Source organism: Orycteropus afer, unplaced genomic scaffold (assembly GCF_000298275.1).
Source record: "Orycteropus afer afer isolate SDZICR_OR568_19922 unplaced genomic scaffold, OryAfe1.0 scaffold00084, whole genome shotgun sequence".
NCBI lineage: Eukaryota > Metazoa > Chordata > Mammalia > Tubulidentata > Orycteropodidae > Orycteropus > Orycteropus afer.
Window position 1 is genome coordinate 7,783,873 of NW_006921671.1, and position 17,852 is coordinate 7,801,724.

Below are 17,852 nucleotides of genomic sequence, written 5' to 3' on the forward strand. Positions count from 1 at the left end.
TATCCACCCATATACCCATGTTTGCCTTCACTGACAATGCAGTACTGTATGTGCAAAAGGGTTCATCTTTGTTGTCTGTACCTCCCATGTACTTCTCTATGTCTGAGAAATCAAGTCTTATCTCCTTATTTCCACTTCACCTACCACCTCCATCAACTTCACCCAGTGAATAACAAAGTTTCTCCATTAGTCATCTCATTATGGCCCTAACCTCCTTTTCTGATTACCTAGTGCCACTTTGACAAGAATATACCACAAATGGGATGGCTTCAAGAAACAGGAGTTTATTCTTTCACAGTTTGGAGGCTTTAAGTCCAAGTTCAAAGGGCCAGGCTCTGGGGGCTCGGTGAAAGCCTTTCAACCTTGAGCTTTAGCTCTGCGCCTCCTGCTCCCAGTCCCCTGAAGCTGGAGGTTTTACTTCACTCAGCTGCTGGCTGCTGAGGCTGACAAACCCAAGGTTGACAAATAAAAAGGCACAGTCCTGATGTTACCAAACTACGTGGCAGGCCATTGATTCAAGTCCATTGAAAGTCTCAAGGCTGGCAGAGCACAGCAGGCTGCTGAACGACATGGCTACATGCAGGGTTCAAGCATGCCATAAACTAGAGACCATTTCCAAAGCTGCTTCTTATACATGGGAAGCAGATCACATCCTTAAAGAAGCTACTCAGTTGCTCCAATATATTCCACCATGGAGTTGATTACCAGTCTCATCATGGGGAATAACTACCAACAGCTGCCCAACCACTCAACTAGGCCCAGTCAAGTTGACACACAAATTTAACTACCACACCTCCCAAGGCTCTGACACTTTCCTGGTGTGCAAGACTGTATGTGTTATTATGGAATTGTGTCTCCAAAAAATACGTTTTGTAAATCCTAACCCCTGTATCTATAATACCATTTGGGAACGGGTTTTCTTTGCTCTTAGTGAGACAGTATTTAGTGTAGGATGTGTTTTAAATCAGTCTCTTTTGAGGTATAAAAGGGATGAAACAAACAAGTGAGCGAGCAGAGATAGAAGAAAGACACCACGCCACGTGAAGATCACCAAGAAGCCAAGGAGTAAGGACCTTCCCCCAGAGCCAACAGAAAGAAAGACTTCCTCTAGAGCCAGCATCCTGAATTTGGGCTTTCAGCCTCCAATTCTGTGAGAAAATAAATTTCTGTTTGTTAAAGCCACCCATTCAATGGTATTTTTGTTATAACAGCACTGTTGTTGTTGTTGTTGTTATGTGCCGTCGAGTCAGCCCTGACTCATAGCGACCCCTCCGTTGGGTTTCTGAGGCAGTATCACTACGGAAGTAGGATTGCCCAACCTTCCTTCCCAGGAGTGGCTGGTGAGATAACTACAATAGTGGTGCGGTGTTTAAGCAAGCACTGAGCTACCAACTGAAAGACTGGTGATTTGAACCCACCCACCATTCCAGGGAAAAAGATGTGGCAGTCTGCTTCTTGGAAACACCATGGGACAGTTCTACTGTGTCCTCTAGGACAATGACAATCAACTTGATGGCAATGGAGGTCCTTACAAAATAATTATGACTCAAGTCTTGTCTTCCAGAAGCTTTTAGTTATAGACACACTGGTAATAGAAATAACTGAAATGGGCATGAATCACAGTGAGAAGACATACAGGGAAGCTTGCTTTAAGGAGATTTGGGAAGACTTGTCAGAGGGCATGACATTGAGCTGGGACTTGAGGAAGAAGCACAAACCATGAAGCCTAAATTAAATCGCGAAAGGCTATTTTAGGAGTTTGATTTTAGTTTCCAGTCATTACTTCTCAAATTTTTCTATTTAAGCAGTGCTAACAGCAAAGGAGACCAAATATATATCTCAAAGAGTCTGCAGGCAATGGCCAAGACAGCCTTGCTAATGCTGCAAAATTTCCTTGAAGTCTCGTGTTTTATCTTTAAAAAGTCATGCAAATTTTGCAATCTACTCCCTATCTGGGTTTGTATTAATATAGAAACAATGTCTCAGATTCAATACTTTCAACTAAAACACATTCTAAGAAGATAAGCAATGTTTATCTTGTGATTTCAAGTACTCTGGTGGGTGAGGGGAAGTGGTAGGAGAAGGAACTGTAGTCCACGTAATAAGTAGTTTGGAAGCCACTCTCTGGAAAGTAGGGAGCTTCTGGAGGCATGAAAAAGGGAAGTGATATAATCAAACTTATCTTACTAGAAAGTGTTCTGAACCATGCTTAGTCAGTGCTAAAGGGGCAAGGAGGTAGCATCTTCTGACTTCTTCTAACTACACAAGAGGAGGACAGAATCACCATCAGCAGCCCAAGGTCTCTTTCCATGAGGCCAGACATGCCACCTGCCCCCCAGCCCTCTTACTAAGCTTGACACCAACCATTCTTCCCATTGCACCCACCACCTCTCTACTGAGTTCGAGAGTTCGATAATTCACTTCAGTGGCCACACACAACTCACATATTATGGGTTTATTAGGGTAGCAACAGGCTACAGTTCCAAGTTCAGGAACATGCTCAGTCTCTACCAGCTGGCCATCTCTTAGTAGCACGTCTCTCTCTCAGTAGTGTGTGTGTCTCTCTCTCCCATCTCTCAGCAAGTGTGTTACTCTCAGCAGCACATCTTTCTCAGCTGTCAGTCAGAGAGACTTCCTCCTGCCTGCAGGAGAGCTCTTTTCAAGTCTGCCAGAGTGTCTGAACTAATCAATCCCAACATTAGAATTCTACACAACTGTGATGGTTATGTTTGTATGTCAACTTGGCTAGACCTGGTTGAGTGGCTGGGCAGCGGGATGTAGTATTCCCCATGATGAGACTGGTAATCAACTCCATGGTGGAATCTACTATGAGCAGCTGAGTAGCTGCCTTTGGGTATGTGGTCTGCTTCCTGTGTATAAGGAGAAGCTTTGAGAAAGGTCTCTAGTATATGGCACGCTTGGACCCTGCATGTAGCCATGTCGTTGCTCAGCAGCCTGCTATGCTCTGTCAACCCTGGGACTTACAATGGACTTAAGTTAATGGCCTGCCATGTAGTTTGGTAATATTGGGACTGTGCCTTTTTTACTTGTCTACTTTGGGGCTTCTCAGCCTCAGCAGCCAGCAGCTGTCTGAGTGAAGAAAAGCCTCTAGCTTCTGTGGGCTGGGAGCAGGAGGCAGAGCTGGATCCCAAAGTTGAGGGGCTTTCACCCAGCCTCTAGAGCTCAGCATTTTGAATTTGGACTTAAAGGCTCCAAATTGTATAGATAAACTCCTGTTTGTTAAGGCTATCCCATTTGTGGTATATTTCTGTCAGAGCAGCACTAGGTAACCAGAACAACACCTGAGAGTGAGCAAACTTCCCAGAAGATTGCTTCCTGCTGCTCCAACAGAAATACACCAGGTGGGTAATTTTAATAATCAGCTACTCGTGGCAAAGGGGGAGTTACACATAGAGTATGGCTAGACAAGTCATACCATGGAATTTACTACACTGTAGTCACAGTCAGACTAAAGCTTGCTGCTCCCTAATTAAAGGGCATTAAAACACTCTTTGGACAAATATATGGTGCTAAGAAAAATGTTACATAAAAAGCATATATCATAAATACTACGTGCTTTCTTTTTAAATAATAATTATAGAAAAACTAAATTACTAATATTTAAGAATGCTCATAGGAGAATTTGTGAAATATTTAATAAAGGGGTTGAAAATGTAGGAATAAATACTTTCTAATCTGTGTTTTGTTGTTGTTATGTGCCGTCGAGTCAGCCCTGACCAGAAGGCTGGTGGTTCAAACCCACCAGCCACTCCTCGGAAGGAAGGTTGGGCATTCCTACTTCCGTAGTGATACTGCCTCGGAAACCCAAGGAGGGGTCGCTATGAGTCGAGGCCGACTCAATGGCAAATAACAACAACAACAACAATCTGTGTTTTAGTTCCTTCTATTATTAAAGTAGGTTCCTGGGTGGCACAACTGGTTTGCTCCCAGCTATTAACCGAAAGACAGTCTGAACACAACCAGAGGCACCACAGAAGAAATGCCTGGTTACGGCTAGGAAATCCCCATGCAGCAGATCTACTCTGTAACAGTGTTCTCTATGAGTCAAAATGGACATGATAGCAATGTTTTTATGTTTAATATTTTTTTTCAGATATATTATTCACATACGTATTATGGATTCTTTGGGAGCTCTGGTGGCATAGTGCCTAAGGCATCTGACCACTAACCAGAAAGCTGGTGATTCAAACCCACCAGCCACTCCTCGGAAGGAAGATTGGGCAATCTACTTCTGTAGTGATACTGCCTTGGAAACCTAAAGGAGGGTCGCTATGAGTCGGATCTGATTTGAAGGTAATGAGTTTGGTTGGTTTGGTATTACAGATTCTTTAGTCTTCATTCAACTTGAAAGTTTACCAAGTGAGGGAAAAAAATATCAGTAACTGCTAAAATCAGAATCCTGAAAGAAACTGAGTGCTCAAACCATTCTTTGACATAGCAACAGAGATAGACTAAATACAGGTACATATTTCCTATGATTTCAATGCATTTGCTTTCAATAGCAACAACCCTAGTCAACTGAGTTTCTCTATTTAGGATAACCTCTATAGCTAATGCTATTTATTTATCTTTCTTTTCTAATGTTCAATCTGCCTTGCATATGTTGCCCACAAAGTTGCAGTAATTTTAAAATTAACCCCCTTCCCCCAATAAAAGGAAGAAGAAACTACAAGTTGGCAGCCCTGGCCATAAAACTATCTAATCCTCAAAGTGTCCATGCATTGTAATTATCATATATTCAAAGTGAATGGGGCATGCCATACTTGTAAGTAACTGGGGAGGAGTTCTTGAATGAGAATAATTTAATCTCTTTAAAATCTGTGATCTCCACACTCTGTTTTATTACATACAATGCTGTGTCTTAAAAAACAATGCTGTAAATTATGGGTGGCCAAATATACAAAGGGGCCCATGAGCCTTTTTATGTCTGTGGGCACAAAAAGGGTTCAATGGCTTCTCTAACAAGTAGAAAACTAGATCCCACACTGGCTGTGAGATGGATAAATGGCTACTAATGTTCACTTGAGTAGAAAAGTGGGGCTTGGAGGTCCTGCGTAATGTAAAGCACTCAGTCATCATCTGAAAGATATTAACAAAACCTCTTTGTGCGTGTGGAATGGTTCCTAAAATGCAAGAAAGGGACTTGGCAGGAGAACCAGACATCTGTTTTCTCTTGTACTGAATAGGTTCACCAATCAACGGATAGCTGCTCACAGGCATGCAACTACAAACTGCTTGGAGCATGGTGGACCTGTGTGTGTGGAAGGGGGATTAAATTCCTGCTTGAAATGCTTGCTTATTTACTGAAAAAAAATGTGCAGGTATACCCGCAGACAAATAACATATGATAGATGATCTGCTGACTCTCAGCAGGCCTTAAGAGGTGCTGAAGGCCTACAGACGTCACTCTGTTAACAGATATCACCAATGATGGCTATAGTTTTATATCTTTTTAGCTGCTTATTTCAGTTTCTTTTCTTTTCATAGACCTCGAGTCTTTGTCTTGAAAATGCATGTATTTGGAACATCTGCCTAGTTCCACCTAAATAAGAATAGCATTGGACCTTTTGGAAAATTAAGTGAGAGAGAAACTTTGTTCCATGCTTGGGCAGATATTGACACTTAAGAAAGGAACATACAAAAATTGTATTTAATTGAGTTCTGTCCATATGAGTGCCCTGATGAAGTCATGCTATAGGAACTTGAAGAAATTAATAATGTGCAGACTATTGGCATAATGCCAGAGTCTCTGAGCCTGTGTACTGTTCCTCTCCTTCAGACAATGTAGGAAGGGATCCTTTTTCCCTTGCCAACTTATAGTATCAAGCTTCCTAAGGAGGTCTTTGAACAGTGCTCATTATCAACTCATGGGAAAGCTGATATTCAAAGAGCACTGCTGACATGACATATAGTGATCCAATCCACGCTGAATCCAGTTTTGACTAAATGCATCATAAAGACTTCTTTAAAAACCAAAAACAAAACTCATTGTTATAAGAGAAATCCCAAAAGAAAAAGGTAAAGATAGATCATTAGATTACACGAGCTGAGGACAGCATCCAAAGGATATGCAACCTCTGGCTTCTAGGATCCGACTCATCACAACCCGTCCTTAGGTTTCTGAGGCGGTATCACTACGGAAGTAGATTGCCCAATCTTCCTTCCGAGGAGTTGCTGGTGGGTATGAACCACCAGCCTTCTGTTTAGCAGTCAAGTGCCTTAGGCCAAGTGCTTTTAGAGCTCCTAAAACTTCTTTAGAACAGCATACATTTAATATACTATGCTGCTTAGTATTAAAGGCATCTGAAAGAATGATGCCTAGCTAAGTGCTCATGATGCCACTCTAATATTAAAGACCTCTGCCATCTGTCTTAGATTCAGAAAACATTCCTCTTTCAACTCTGTTTCAGCAGAGGGCACAAAACAGTATGTCAGGTACTTGCATCTTCAAAAGTGAGAAGCTAGGCCACCTGAAGAGAGCCTCCCTAGGAGCTGGCTGAGAACTGGGTTGAGCTGGTTAGCTGACCACATCTACCTCCTGTCTATAAGAGATTGGCAGGCTGAGAATGAGCACTTTATTTGGAAAGAAATGCTAATGTGTTCTGAGTCTCACCATGTGGAATGCTTCCCTATCACTTCCAGTCAGCAAGAGGAGTTTCAATAGACCAGCCAGGAAGCTTGATTTATGTCTCACAGAGCTCAGTGCACTGGACAGAGAGAGTAGATTTATGACCAACTTAAACCAGACGAATGACAAAGGCAAAAGGCTGGTTGAACTGGGCTATAAGTATGGTTGGGAAGCAACTACTTTCCTACTGAAAGCTGGCAAAGGTAGATCAGATAAGGGCCACACAAGGCTGACTCGGCCCAAGGTTGTGTTAGATCCTCTCAAGAAGGCTACCTTAAGAGTAAAGAAATCCTAAAAGAAAACGGTGAAGATATAGACCATTAGATTATATGAGCTGAGGATCGCATCCAAAGGATATGCAACCCCTGGCTTCAAGGAACTACAGAGGAAAGACCTCCTAACCCATCATTTTGGGAGAGAGGGTAGAGATTCCAAAAAACTCACAAAGCATGTCATGTGTGAAAAAGCCTCAGCTTTCCACTTGGCCAGAGAAAGCCACACCAGACATTATTAACAGGTTAAGAAAGAACTTTCTCATCCTTTACTGCCTGCTCTGACACTGGAGAGGTTAGAAACCACAGCCAGTAAGCTGAGGGAGCAGTGGGAAAACCACAAGTTTGGGAAACAGGAATGAAAATAACATATGCTCCCATCCCTCTGTAGGTTGCTACTGGGAGCAGACCTGAGAGCTGGGGAAGGAAGAAGCTTTAACACTACATGAGAATTTTGCCAAATAAAATGGATTGGACATTTAAATTATAGGCATCACACACAACATCAGTAATCTGTTCTTGAAAATCAGACATTTGGTACCAAAATGTTAACCAGTAGCCTGTTTGGCATTATTTTAAGTAGGATAATTATAATCTGTTATACATTGTGCATAACCTCAATTAATTTCATAAACTGTAACTCTATCTACACACACACACACACACACACACACTACATATGTGTACGTACATACACATAATCAATGATGATGTTAGAGTACAAATTTTTAATACAATGCTTCCTGATCAAATTATAAGCTGTTATACATCGATCACAACCCTAATTAATTTTATATGATGTAACTGTATCTACACACACACACACACACACACAAGTAATGTTGGAATGCAAACTTTTAAAACATTGCTTACTGATCACCAGATAATCGTTATGGCTGTTAACAAACAGTTGCTTTGTGGGTTATGATGTCTCTAGACACCAGCAACATCAGAGATGCAAATCCCTTTTGTTGACTTGACTCTCAGCACAGTTTTCAAAACCTCTACACACAATTCCAACATTCTACGAACTGTTATGTGGAATGTAACTTGAGATGTTTCCCATACAATCTCTTGTTTAAAATACTGTATTGAGTTTGCATAATATAAATATACTTTTTCCTTCCTATATAGGAATGGCTGAAAATATATTGAGAGAGATGAAATTTAAACTTGAAAAATCAAGAGGCATTCTACCAAATTAACCAGAAAGATATAAAACAAAAAAAGTGATTACAGACTATTGCCTGAGAGAGGCCAGAAAAGTTACAGGAGCTACTTTGGATTTTATCTGAGGAGAAGGAATCAGGAGCTTCAGGGGGTGAGCTGGAATGGCCAGAGGGGAAGAAAGAACAGCTGTTTTCTGATTGAGCCCTAAAAGCCCTGCTTATATGCTCACACTCTATTTGCAGAGCTGGATTTAACAGTCTTCATATCTTTATGTAAAGCAGGTTATTGCATATTCACAATCCATATATTTAAAATCTCAGAAATCATTGTCTTTCAACAATTCCGTGGGGAACTGCTCTATACTATAGACAATAACCTGAAATATTACAGTGCTTAATACCTAAAGTTACTGTTTATTTAAAATTTTTACACTGTAGCTTAAGAAAATTTAAAACAAATCCAACATAATCGAAAGCTTTAGAAATATTAAAAGTCAAGAACTGCTTTAGGAAGGTGATCCCTTTCATTAATTGTTAAAATCTTTATTTACACTGATTCTTTTATTCAAGGTTAATTTCTACCCCAGTAGCTGCAAACCTGTCCTTTAGAAGCCTTAAGATCTTAGCAGGTCTTATCTCTTTACCATAGTCCTTTAACTTCTAGAACCCTTCTGAGGGAAATGTGGATGTCTGTCAGGATATGATCATGTTCTACTATTTAGAAGCATCAGAGAACAGGATAAAATTACTTTCCTCTGTATTTCAAGACAGATGATATAAAAGTATTGGTGTTTTGAATAGAATATTCAAAATATCAAATTTCTGATTTTCAGGCTTGGCAATATTTTCCATAGCAATTGAAATAGCATCTGTAGCCAAGAAGGACCATGGGCAGGCAAAAAAAAAAAAAAAAAAATCTACATAGTGACATGAATATCTTTATAACTGCATTGTATGTACTAGGTATTATGATATTAGTACCAGGTAATAAAGAATGACACATAAATATCAATTTAGTCAATAATGACTCCTAGACCAATCAAGCATCAAGTATTTACTGGGTAATGATAATGTCTGTTTCAGAATGTAAATACTTAAGGGATGCGTGCCATTTCAAGGTTATGCTCTTCTTGGAATCTTAATTCTTTTTAATAAAAAAATCATACCTATCTGAATGCAGTGCATTGGACCAGACAATGTGAGGTTCCGTCAGCTTTAAGAACTACAATTTCATCTAACTAGTGATTTCGGGGTCGACTTGACGGCAAACAACAACAACAATAACAGAGATTTCGATCACGTGAAGCCAACTTTCCCAAGTTCACTAAGTCTATCTAAAGTATTTATTAATTTTGAAAAAGGAACTCAAAACAATCTCAAACTCACTGCCACTGAGTCAATTCCGACTCACAGTGACCCCTATTGGGTATGGAAGCAGACCGCCTCATCTTTTTTCTGTGGAGTGGCTGGTGGGTTTGAACCACTGACCTTTTGTTTAGCAGCCAAATGATGCCTTAACCACTACATCACCAGAGATCCTTGAAAAAGAGACTAAGCATCTTAAAATGTCTTATCTTTGATGATAAAAAGCTAACACTAACAGTAAAAGAACAACAATGATTGGTCAATTCCATTTGCATTCATAAATTAAGAAATTACAGGTAAAAATCTTAGAGTAAAAACTATCACAAGACAGACGTATTCAAGGAAAACATATCTATGAGTCGGGTCCGACTTGAAGGCACATAACAACAACAACAACAACAACAACAATTAATTAATATCCACATGTCCTATGCTAAAATATACATTACGAAACAGATGGTCTACATTTTATTATCCTGGAACATTCAGGAAGATTTCTTTTTTGGAAGGATTCTCTACCAATATTTCTCATCTAGATGTTAAAAGCTCTTCAGAAACAAGGATGAATAAAGTCACTGTAGAACTAGTTTTAAGATTTATATCCCATAAATGATCAATGTCTAAACATGTTTGCCTACTGTGCAGAAGAAATAGCATCTGTAGCTTACATTTACTTTATAAACTATGAGTATTTGTACATACATATGTATGTGCTAAGTATTCTTACTATTCTTTCAAAATTCAACATTCTAAACACAACTACTTTTTGACATTTATCTATATTCTTTCTATTAATCCTTCAACACCAACATCTAAAATTTTTAAAAAACAAAAATACAGTACAGGTCTAAAAGAACCACAAATATGTGACTGCCCAAGAAAATCGGGTGATATTCCATGCTTTACTGTATATTATTTTATACGTTTAAAAGTTCTTCTTCACAAATTACACTATGAGGACTCGTCTGTGGCACCACAGCTGCTGGGGAGGATGTGGAGGGGAGGGCCCAGTGCCCTGAAGTAACCATAGCCAGCTGGGATGGAGGGTACTGTGTGAAGAGTGACCGGGAAGTAGATGGGTCAGGCTTAAAAAGCAACACTGCAGAGCTTGCAACTCACCTTTGCCATCTGAGCTTGAACCCCACTAGCCTTCAGGGCAGATACAGCTTTCTGAGCTGCTGCAGGGCTGTCAAAGTCGACAAAACCATAACCTGAAATGCAAAACACATTTAGTTTTGTAAGCCATTACTTTATGATTATGTAAGGAGTAGAAGAATGATTCCACTTTCCTTCTGATGCCGGCAACAAGACAACAACCCTCCTGTCCTGATGGGTCCCAGGCTCTAACAGCCACAATGCAGCAGCTCCTCAGTCTTTCTCCTCAGTTTCTGTCACTGGCTAGAAAAGCCTCCCTTCAAAGTAGAGAAGGAAAAAAAAAAGAACCAGCCTTTTCCTATTTAAGATTTTTCCTCAGGTGTCCTGCAGTTACAGAAAAATGACATCTAAGTTACCAGTCAAGGTTAAAAAAAAAAAAAAAAAGCTAAAATCAACTTCAGAGAAACAGCATTTTAATGATTTGGTAAGAATCAAATCATTCAACTGAGCTTACTGATGACAGAAACAAAGTATTATGTTTCTTTTGTAGACTATTTTTCAAATAAAGCAATTTAAGTATAATCATTTAAAAAAAGTAGTTTAAGTAAAACCATTACATACTCAAAATATAAAATAATCTAAATTTTAGTGCTTGTTTTAAAAGTTTAAACTCATTCAACCAAAACAGACTATTATCAAAAATAAAGAAGGGGAAAAAATATGCCTCCAGATACCCAAAATAGCTGTGTCATCAGTTCATGCCCTGTAATATGAAAAAAAAAAAAAACCAAACAACAAAACCCCAACCTCCTAAGAAAGGTTCTGATACAAAGCGATTTATCCATAGCTGTACAAACTGTTTTAAGAAGCTGGTCATCTGCTTTCCCAGGCCACACCAAATCAAAAGCAGGAAATGGGGGTGGGGGGACAGTATGGGATAGCGTAAGACTGCTACAAAATAAGCATAGGAATGGTATCTAGAAGTGAAAACTAGTAACAAGTAACAAAAAGACAAACTAAACAAAGAACAAGACTCATAGAGTTTAAGTCCAAACAGCTTCATGAATCTCAGCAGATCCTATGGCACCAATGTATTGAAATAGAACAATCAGATTTTTTACTGTGACAACTCTTAAAAATTACTGAGAAAAGTTATATTTACTACACTTTTTAAAAAAGCCAGGGTACCAGACAAAACACTAAGAGACCTTTTTCTCAGAACTCAAACCAAGAATTGTAAAATTAATTTTAAACGAGTAAGAATATTTTGAAGAAGAAATGCCCTGGTTGGAGGCTGTATATAAGAGGAAGGAAATTTTCTTTACTGGTTACCAGGAATGGGAGGGGAGAGGAAGGGATGGCAAGGGAAGGGAAAGGAAGGCAAACAAAGAGAAGAAAAAAAAAAAAGGAGAGAGGCTCCCCCTACCATTTATTTATAGGTAATACAAAGAAATAGTAATTCAGGCAGTATGGCACTAGTATCAATACAGACAGATAAATAAACATCAAAAAACCCAACAGAAAACTCAGAAATAGTCCAAAGCTCAGTTCTGCAGTGATACTACCAAAAATACAGCCTGGGAACAGAATAAATTGTAAGGAAGAGAAGAAGTCTACAGATTACAAAATAGATGTTTTAACAAGAAACAGCTTCCTTGCATTACTTGAAATTGGGCTAAAATAAGGTTTAACTGGATTTCAAAAACAAAAACAAAACACAAAAACACCGAAGTCATTGCCACTGAGTCAGATCCAACTCAAAGAGACCCCTCCTTGGGTTTCCCAGGTGATATCACTATGGAAGTAGATTGCCTAACCTTGCTTCCGAGGAGTGGCTGGTGGTAGGTTTAGACAGAAAAAAATAAAGAAGGTTGATCCAAGAAATAGCAGAGAATGCTACTCAATCATCAAGTGAGAAATTAGGTTAAACATATTTTAGGTGTTATTTGGAAATCATCTTTGAAAGCTTACATACAACACTCTGAAGACACACTAATTTGAGAGGTTCTGGTAAGATGGTGGAATAGGCAGGCAGACTGCACAGACCCTCTTCAACAAAGAAAAGGGGAACCATTCAACACAGAAACAGAAGATAATCCTAGAGCCCTGAGCTTTGAAGGGAAGGATATAGAAGTAAAGTAAACTCCAACTAGTAGAAGAACCTGCACGAAAATAATGAAAAAGGAGACATACGGAGCTGCAGTCTGTCAGTGATCCTCAAGGCATGGAAAGCTCCGATATTGCCGAGTGGCATTAGGACCTAAGAAGAAACCTAAAAATCGGCCCTGCTAGCCAAGGGCTGCATGGAGGACTGCATGGTGGATGGTGAATAAAAGGGGATACAGTAAAGAGGAAGGCGGGCTGAGCTGTGGACTTTTGCCTGTCTGGAGGGTGTAGCCATTTTGAATGTTTACAAGCTGTTTGACCATTTTGGATATTTAAAGCAACAGGATTTTCCCAGATTCCATGGACTTAAGAATAGGCTCCACCTGCCAGGAACCACAAGGACATTTAGGACACGAATGACTGGAAAGGTGTGATATTCCCCTTGGTACTCTTAGACCTCATACCTCTTGGTGAAAGGAGGTAGGACTATCCCTCATTCCCACCTACTTTCTGGGCCAGCAGGAATTCCAACACAGTCTGTGTGCTTGGACAGAGCCTGGGTGTCCGGCCCGGCCCTGCCCACATTTTTTCCCCTCCTTTTTAGTTTGCCTTTGTTTTAAAATTATCATCATTAATTTTGTCCTTATTATTATTCTTCTTTATTCTTCCCTTCCCAGGTTCTGGTTTTCAGCTTTTTCTCTCTTCCCCATTCCTGGTTGCCATTTTTTTCTTTCTCACGGTTAACCACATTCCTTGTTTTTCTTTTTGCATTTTTCCCATTTTTTTCTTCATTATTCTCCTACTCTACCTTTTTTATCTTACTCCCCTCTCCCCAGATATTATGGGGTTTTTATTTTTTTTGGTGACTGTTCCTGTGTGTTTATATGGTGTTTTTGTCCACCTGCTTTTACTTTTTTTGATGTTTTTTTTGGTCTGGGTGGGAGACAGCAACAGTGCCCAAATGACACGACACCTGTACCTCCTACAGCTCAACTTACTGAGTGAGAGCCACCACTTCCTTCTCCACCAACTGGCCAACGATAAATGACCACCAAGAAGAGTCTGACTCACCTTTAGCTGCTGTTCACAAACAGTTAACAGAGATCTAAATACAACAATGTCACAATGTCTCAGAGACCATCACAGTCCACATAAAGCAGCAAGATAAAGTGGGATAAACAAGGGAGCAGGATACAGACCCAGAACATATGCCTGAGAAAGAAGCAGCATTAGAACTCCCTCATAAGGAATTCAAAAGAATTATTATTTAGGTACCTTCGACGAACTGAGAGACAAATCAAGGAAAACACTGACAAAATTAAGGAAAACACACAGAAAACCCAAGAAGAATTCTGGAAGAAAATACAAGAACAAAATGACAAAATAAATGAAAAATAAGAAATGATACAAAACCTACACATAGAAATCCAGATGATTAACACTAAATTTTCAGAAATAGATAACACATTGGAAGGGCAAAGGAGTAGAACTGAATCAATGGAAGACAGAATTAACGAGACTGAAGGCAAGTATCTCAGTACTTCTTTGAAAAGTGATCAATCAGAAAAAAGATCAAAACAAAATGAAGAAAGCCTAAGGTTCATCTGAGATACCATCAAAAGGAGTAACCTATGTGTGATTGGAATTCCAGAATAGGAAGAGAAAAAGAAAACCATAGAGAAAACTGTTGAAGATTTGTTGGAGGAAAACTTCCCTGATACAATGAAAGATGAGAATATATCCATTCAAGAAGTCCAACGAACCCAAAACAGGATAGACCCCAAAAGAAAATCACCAAGACATATCATCATCAAACTTACCAAAACCAAAGACAAAGAAGAATCCTGAAAGCAGCACAGGAAAAACAAAAAGTTACTTCCAAAGGACAACCAATAAGAATAAACTCTGATTTCTCAGCAGAAAACTATGCAAGTGAAAAGGCAATGGGAAGGTATATATAAAACCCTGAAAGAGAAATAATTTACAACCAAGAATTATCTATCTGGCAAAACTGTCCCTCAAATATGATGGTGAAATTATGAGATTTCCAGAAAGCAGAAATTAAGGGAATTTGTCAAAACCAGACCAACTTTACAAGAGATACTAATGCGAGTCCTCTGAACAGAGAACCAAAAATAGCAAACAACAACCAGCCATTAATACACAAGATGACATAACCTAGAAACCCACACAGCTATGGAAGTATCTAAGATTGTAAACAGGGAACCAGAGTCATCAATCGGCAAATGAGGAAAACTACAAACCAAAAAGAGGGAAAAAACCAGTGTAGTTACAGAACTTCTAAGTGGTGAAGAAGTCAAGAGATTTGCAAGATAGAATTGAGTGTTCTAAACTCGGGGAGAAAATGATAAATCACAATGTAACCTCAAAGAAAAATGATAAACCTTCACATCACAATAAAAAAAAGAGGACAAGCACAAATATTTAGCAAATACTAAAACAACAGCAACGAAGGTAATGATATCAAGATTCATAAACAAAGCAAACTCAGCACAGAAAATTACATGGAACAAAGAAACCAGGAACACCATGAAAAAACACCTAACAAAATGACAGCAACCAAACTTGTCAATAATTACACTGAATGTTATTGGATTAAATGCACCACTCAAGAGATGGAGAGTTGCAGACTGGATAAGAAAACATAACCCATTGATATGCTGTCTACAAGAGATAAACCTTAGAGACAAAAGACAAAAATAGCCTAAAAATCAAAGGTTGGAAAAAGATGTATCAAGCAAGTGGCAACCATAAAAGAGCACGAGTGGCGATATTAATTTCTGATAAAATTGACTTCAAGACAAAAACCACCATATGGCACAAGGAAGGCCATTACATAATGATTAAATGATCAACTGAACATAGTAAGGACACAACAATAATAACAATCTATGCACTCAATGAAAGAGCCCCAAAATACACAAATCAGACTTTAACAGAATTGAAAAGGCAAACAGATGATTTCACAGTCATAGTGGGAGATTTTAATACACCACTTTCAATGAAAGACAGAACAACTGGAAAGAAATTCAACAAAGATTCAGGAGAGCTAAACAATACAACCAACCAACTTGACCTTACAGACATCTACAGAGCACTTCATCCAACAACAGCATAATACATATTCTTTTCCAGTGCACATGGGACATTCTCCATGACAGACCATCTGTTAGGCAATAAAGCAAGCTTCAATATTTTTAAAAACATTGAAATACTGCAAAGCATCTTCTCAGATCACAATGCTATCAAATTAGAAATCAAAAATAGGAAGATCAATGAAAAAGAGCAAACACATGGAAACTGAACAACACCCTCCTCAAAAATGACTAGGTAATAGAAAAAAACAAAAAATGAAATTAAAAAATTCCTTGAATCAAATGAGAATGAAAACACAACATACCAAAATCTTTGGGACAAAGCAAAAGCAGTGATCAGAGTCCAATTTATAGCAATAAATGCACACATCAAAAAAGAAGAGCCAAAATCAACACCTTAATTCAACAACTCCAACAATTAGAAAAAGAGCAGCAAAAAAAAGCTTACAGTCACCAGAAGAAAGAAAGTAATAAAGATTTGAGCTGAAATCAATGAAACAGAAAATAGAAAGACAATAGAAAAAAATCAACAAGACTAGAAGTTGGTTTTTTGAAAAGATTAATAAAATTATCAAACCATTGGCAGCAAATTTAACAAAGGAAAAGAGGGCAAGAATACAAATAACATGAATAAGAAACTAAATGGGCCACATCACAACAGAACCAACTGAAATGAAAAGGCTAATATCAGGATACTATGAAGAACTGTACTCCAGCAAATTTGAAACCCTGGAAGAGATGTTCAGATTTCTAGAAACATACAACTTACCTACCACTTAACCTGAACTAACACAGACTGAGGTAAAAAGTTGAACAGATCCATAACAAAAGGAGAAACTGAACAGGTCATAAAAAAAGTCGTGGCCCAGACGATTTCACAGGAGAATTCTACCAAACATTCAGAGAACAACTGACAACAATCCTACTCAAACTATTCCAAAACATAGAAAAGGATGGAATCCTCCCAAATTTGTTTTATGAAGCAAGCATAACCTTGATACCGAAACCAGGCAAAGGAAAACTACAGACCAATATCCTTCATGAATATAGATGAAAAAATCATCAACAAAATCCTAGCCAACAGACTCCAACAATTTCACCGGAAAGATGGCCGACTAGGCAGAAACACTGCACAGACCCTCTTTAACAAAGAAAAGGGAAGCCAATTAACACAGATACAGAAGATAATCCTGGATCCCTGAGCCTTGAAGGGAAGGATATAGAAGTGGACTAAACCCCAAATAGCAGAAGAATTTGCATGAAAATACCAAAAAAGGAGACATATGGAGCTGTGGTCCGGCAGCGATCCTGAGCAATCCTGACGGCAGAGACAGCTTGGAGATTCCCGAGTGGTTGTAGGACCTAAGAATTAACCAAAAAATCAACCCTGCTAGCCAAGGACTGCACGGAGGACTGTGAACGGTGGCTGGGGAATAAACGGAGAAGGTGAAGAGAAAGGCGGGCTGACCTGTGGACTTTTGCCGGTCCGGAGGAGGCCACCATTTTGAAGGATTAAAAGCAGCTTGACTATTTTGGATATTTAAAGAGACAGAGCTCTGGCAGATTCCTGGGGCTTGAGAATACGTTCTGCTTTCCAACAATCCCAAGGACACTCCGAACCCTCAAGACTGAAAAGGTACGACATTCCTCTTGTTACTCCTATACCTCACACCCACTTGGTGAACGGAGGTGTGGCCATCCCCCATTCCCACCTGCTTTCTGGGCCCACAGGAACTCCATCACAGTCTGTGTGCTCAAACGGAGCCTGGGTGCCCTGCCCTGTCCTCTGATTCTTTTTTTTTTTTTTTCTCTTTTCGCTTTCTTTTTTCTGGATTGCTGTTGTTGTTGTTATGTGCCTTCGAGTCAGCCCTGACTCATAGCGACCCCTCCTTGGGTTTTTCTGGATTAGTCTGCTTGTATTTCTCTGTTTTAAAACAACTATTATTAATAATACTTTTGACATTCTTCTTCTTCTTCTTAATCTTTCCCTCCCAGGTCCTAATATTCAGCATTTTTTCTTTTCCCTGTTCCTGGTTGAAATTTCTCCCCCGCCCCTGCCTTTTTTTTCATGCTTAAAATC

At 39.2% G+C, this 17,852-nt stretch overlaps 1 protein-coding gene across 1 annotated transcript in view; it reads right to left on the minus strand.

Moving 5' to 3' along the window:
* Positions 1 to 17,852, minus strand: part of RBMS1 (RNA binding motif single stranded interacting protein 1) — a 151,888-nt gene that overhangs the window by 46,130 nt on the left and 87,906 nt on the right. The window contains exon 3 of the mRNA XM_007941834.2: positions 10,575 to 10,666. Within this exon, the coding sequence (XP_007940025.2) occupies positions 10,575 to 10,666 (92 nt within the window). The remainder of the gene's footprint in view (positions 1 to 10,574; positions 10,667 to 17,852) is intronic.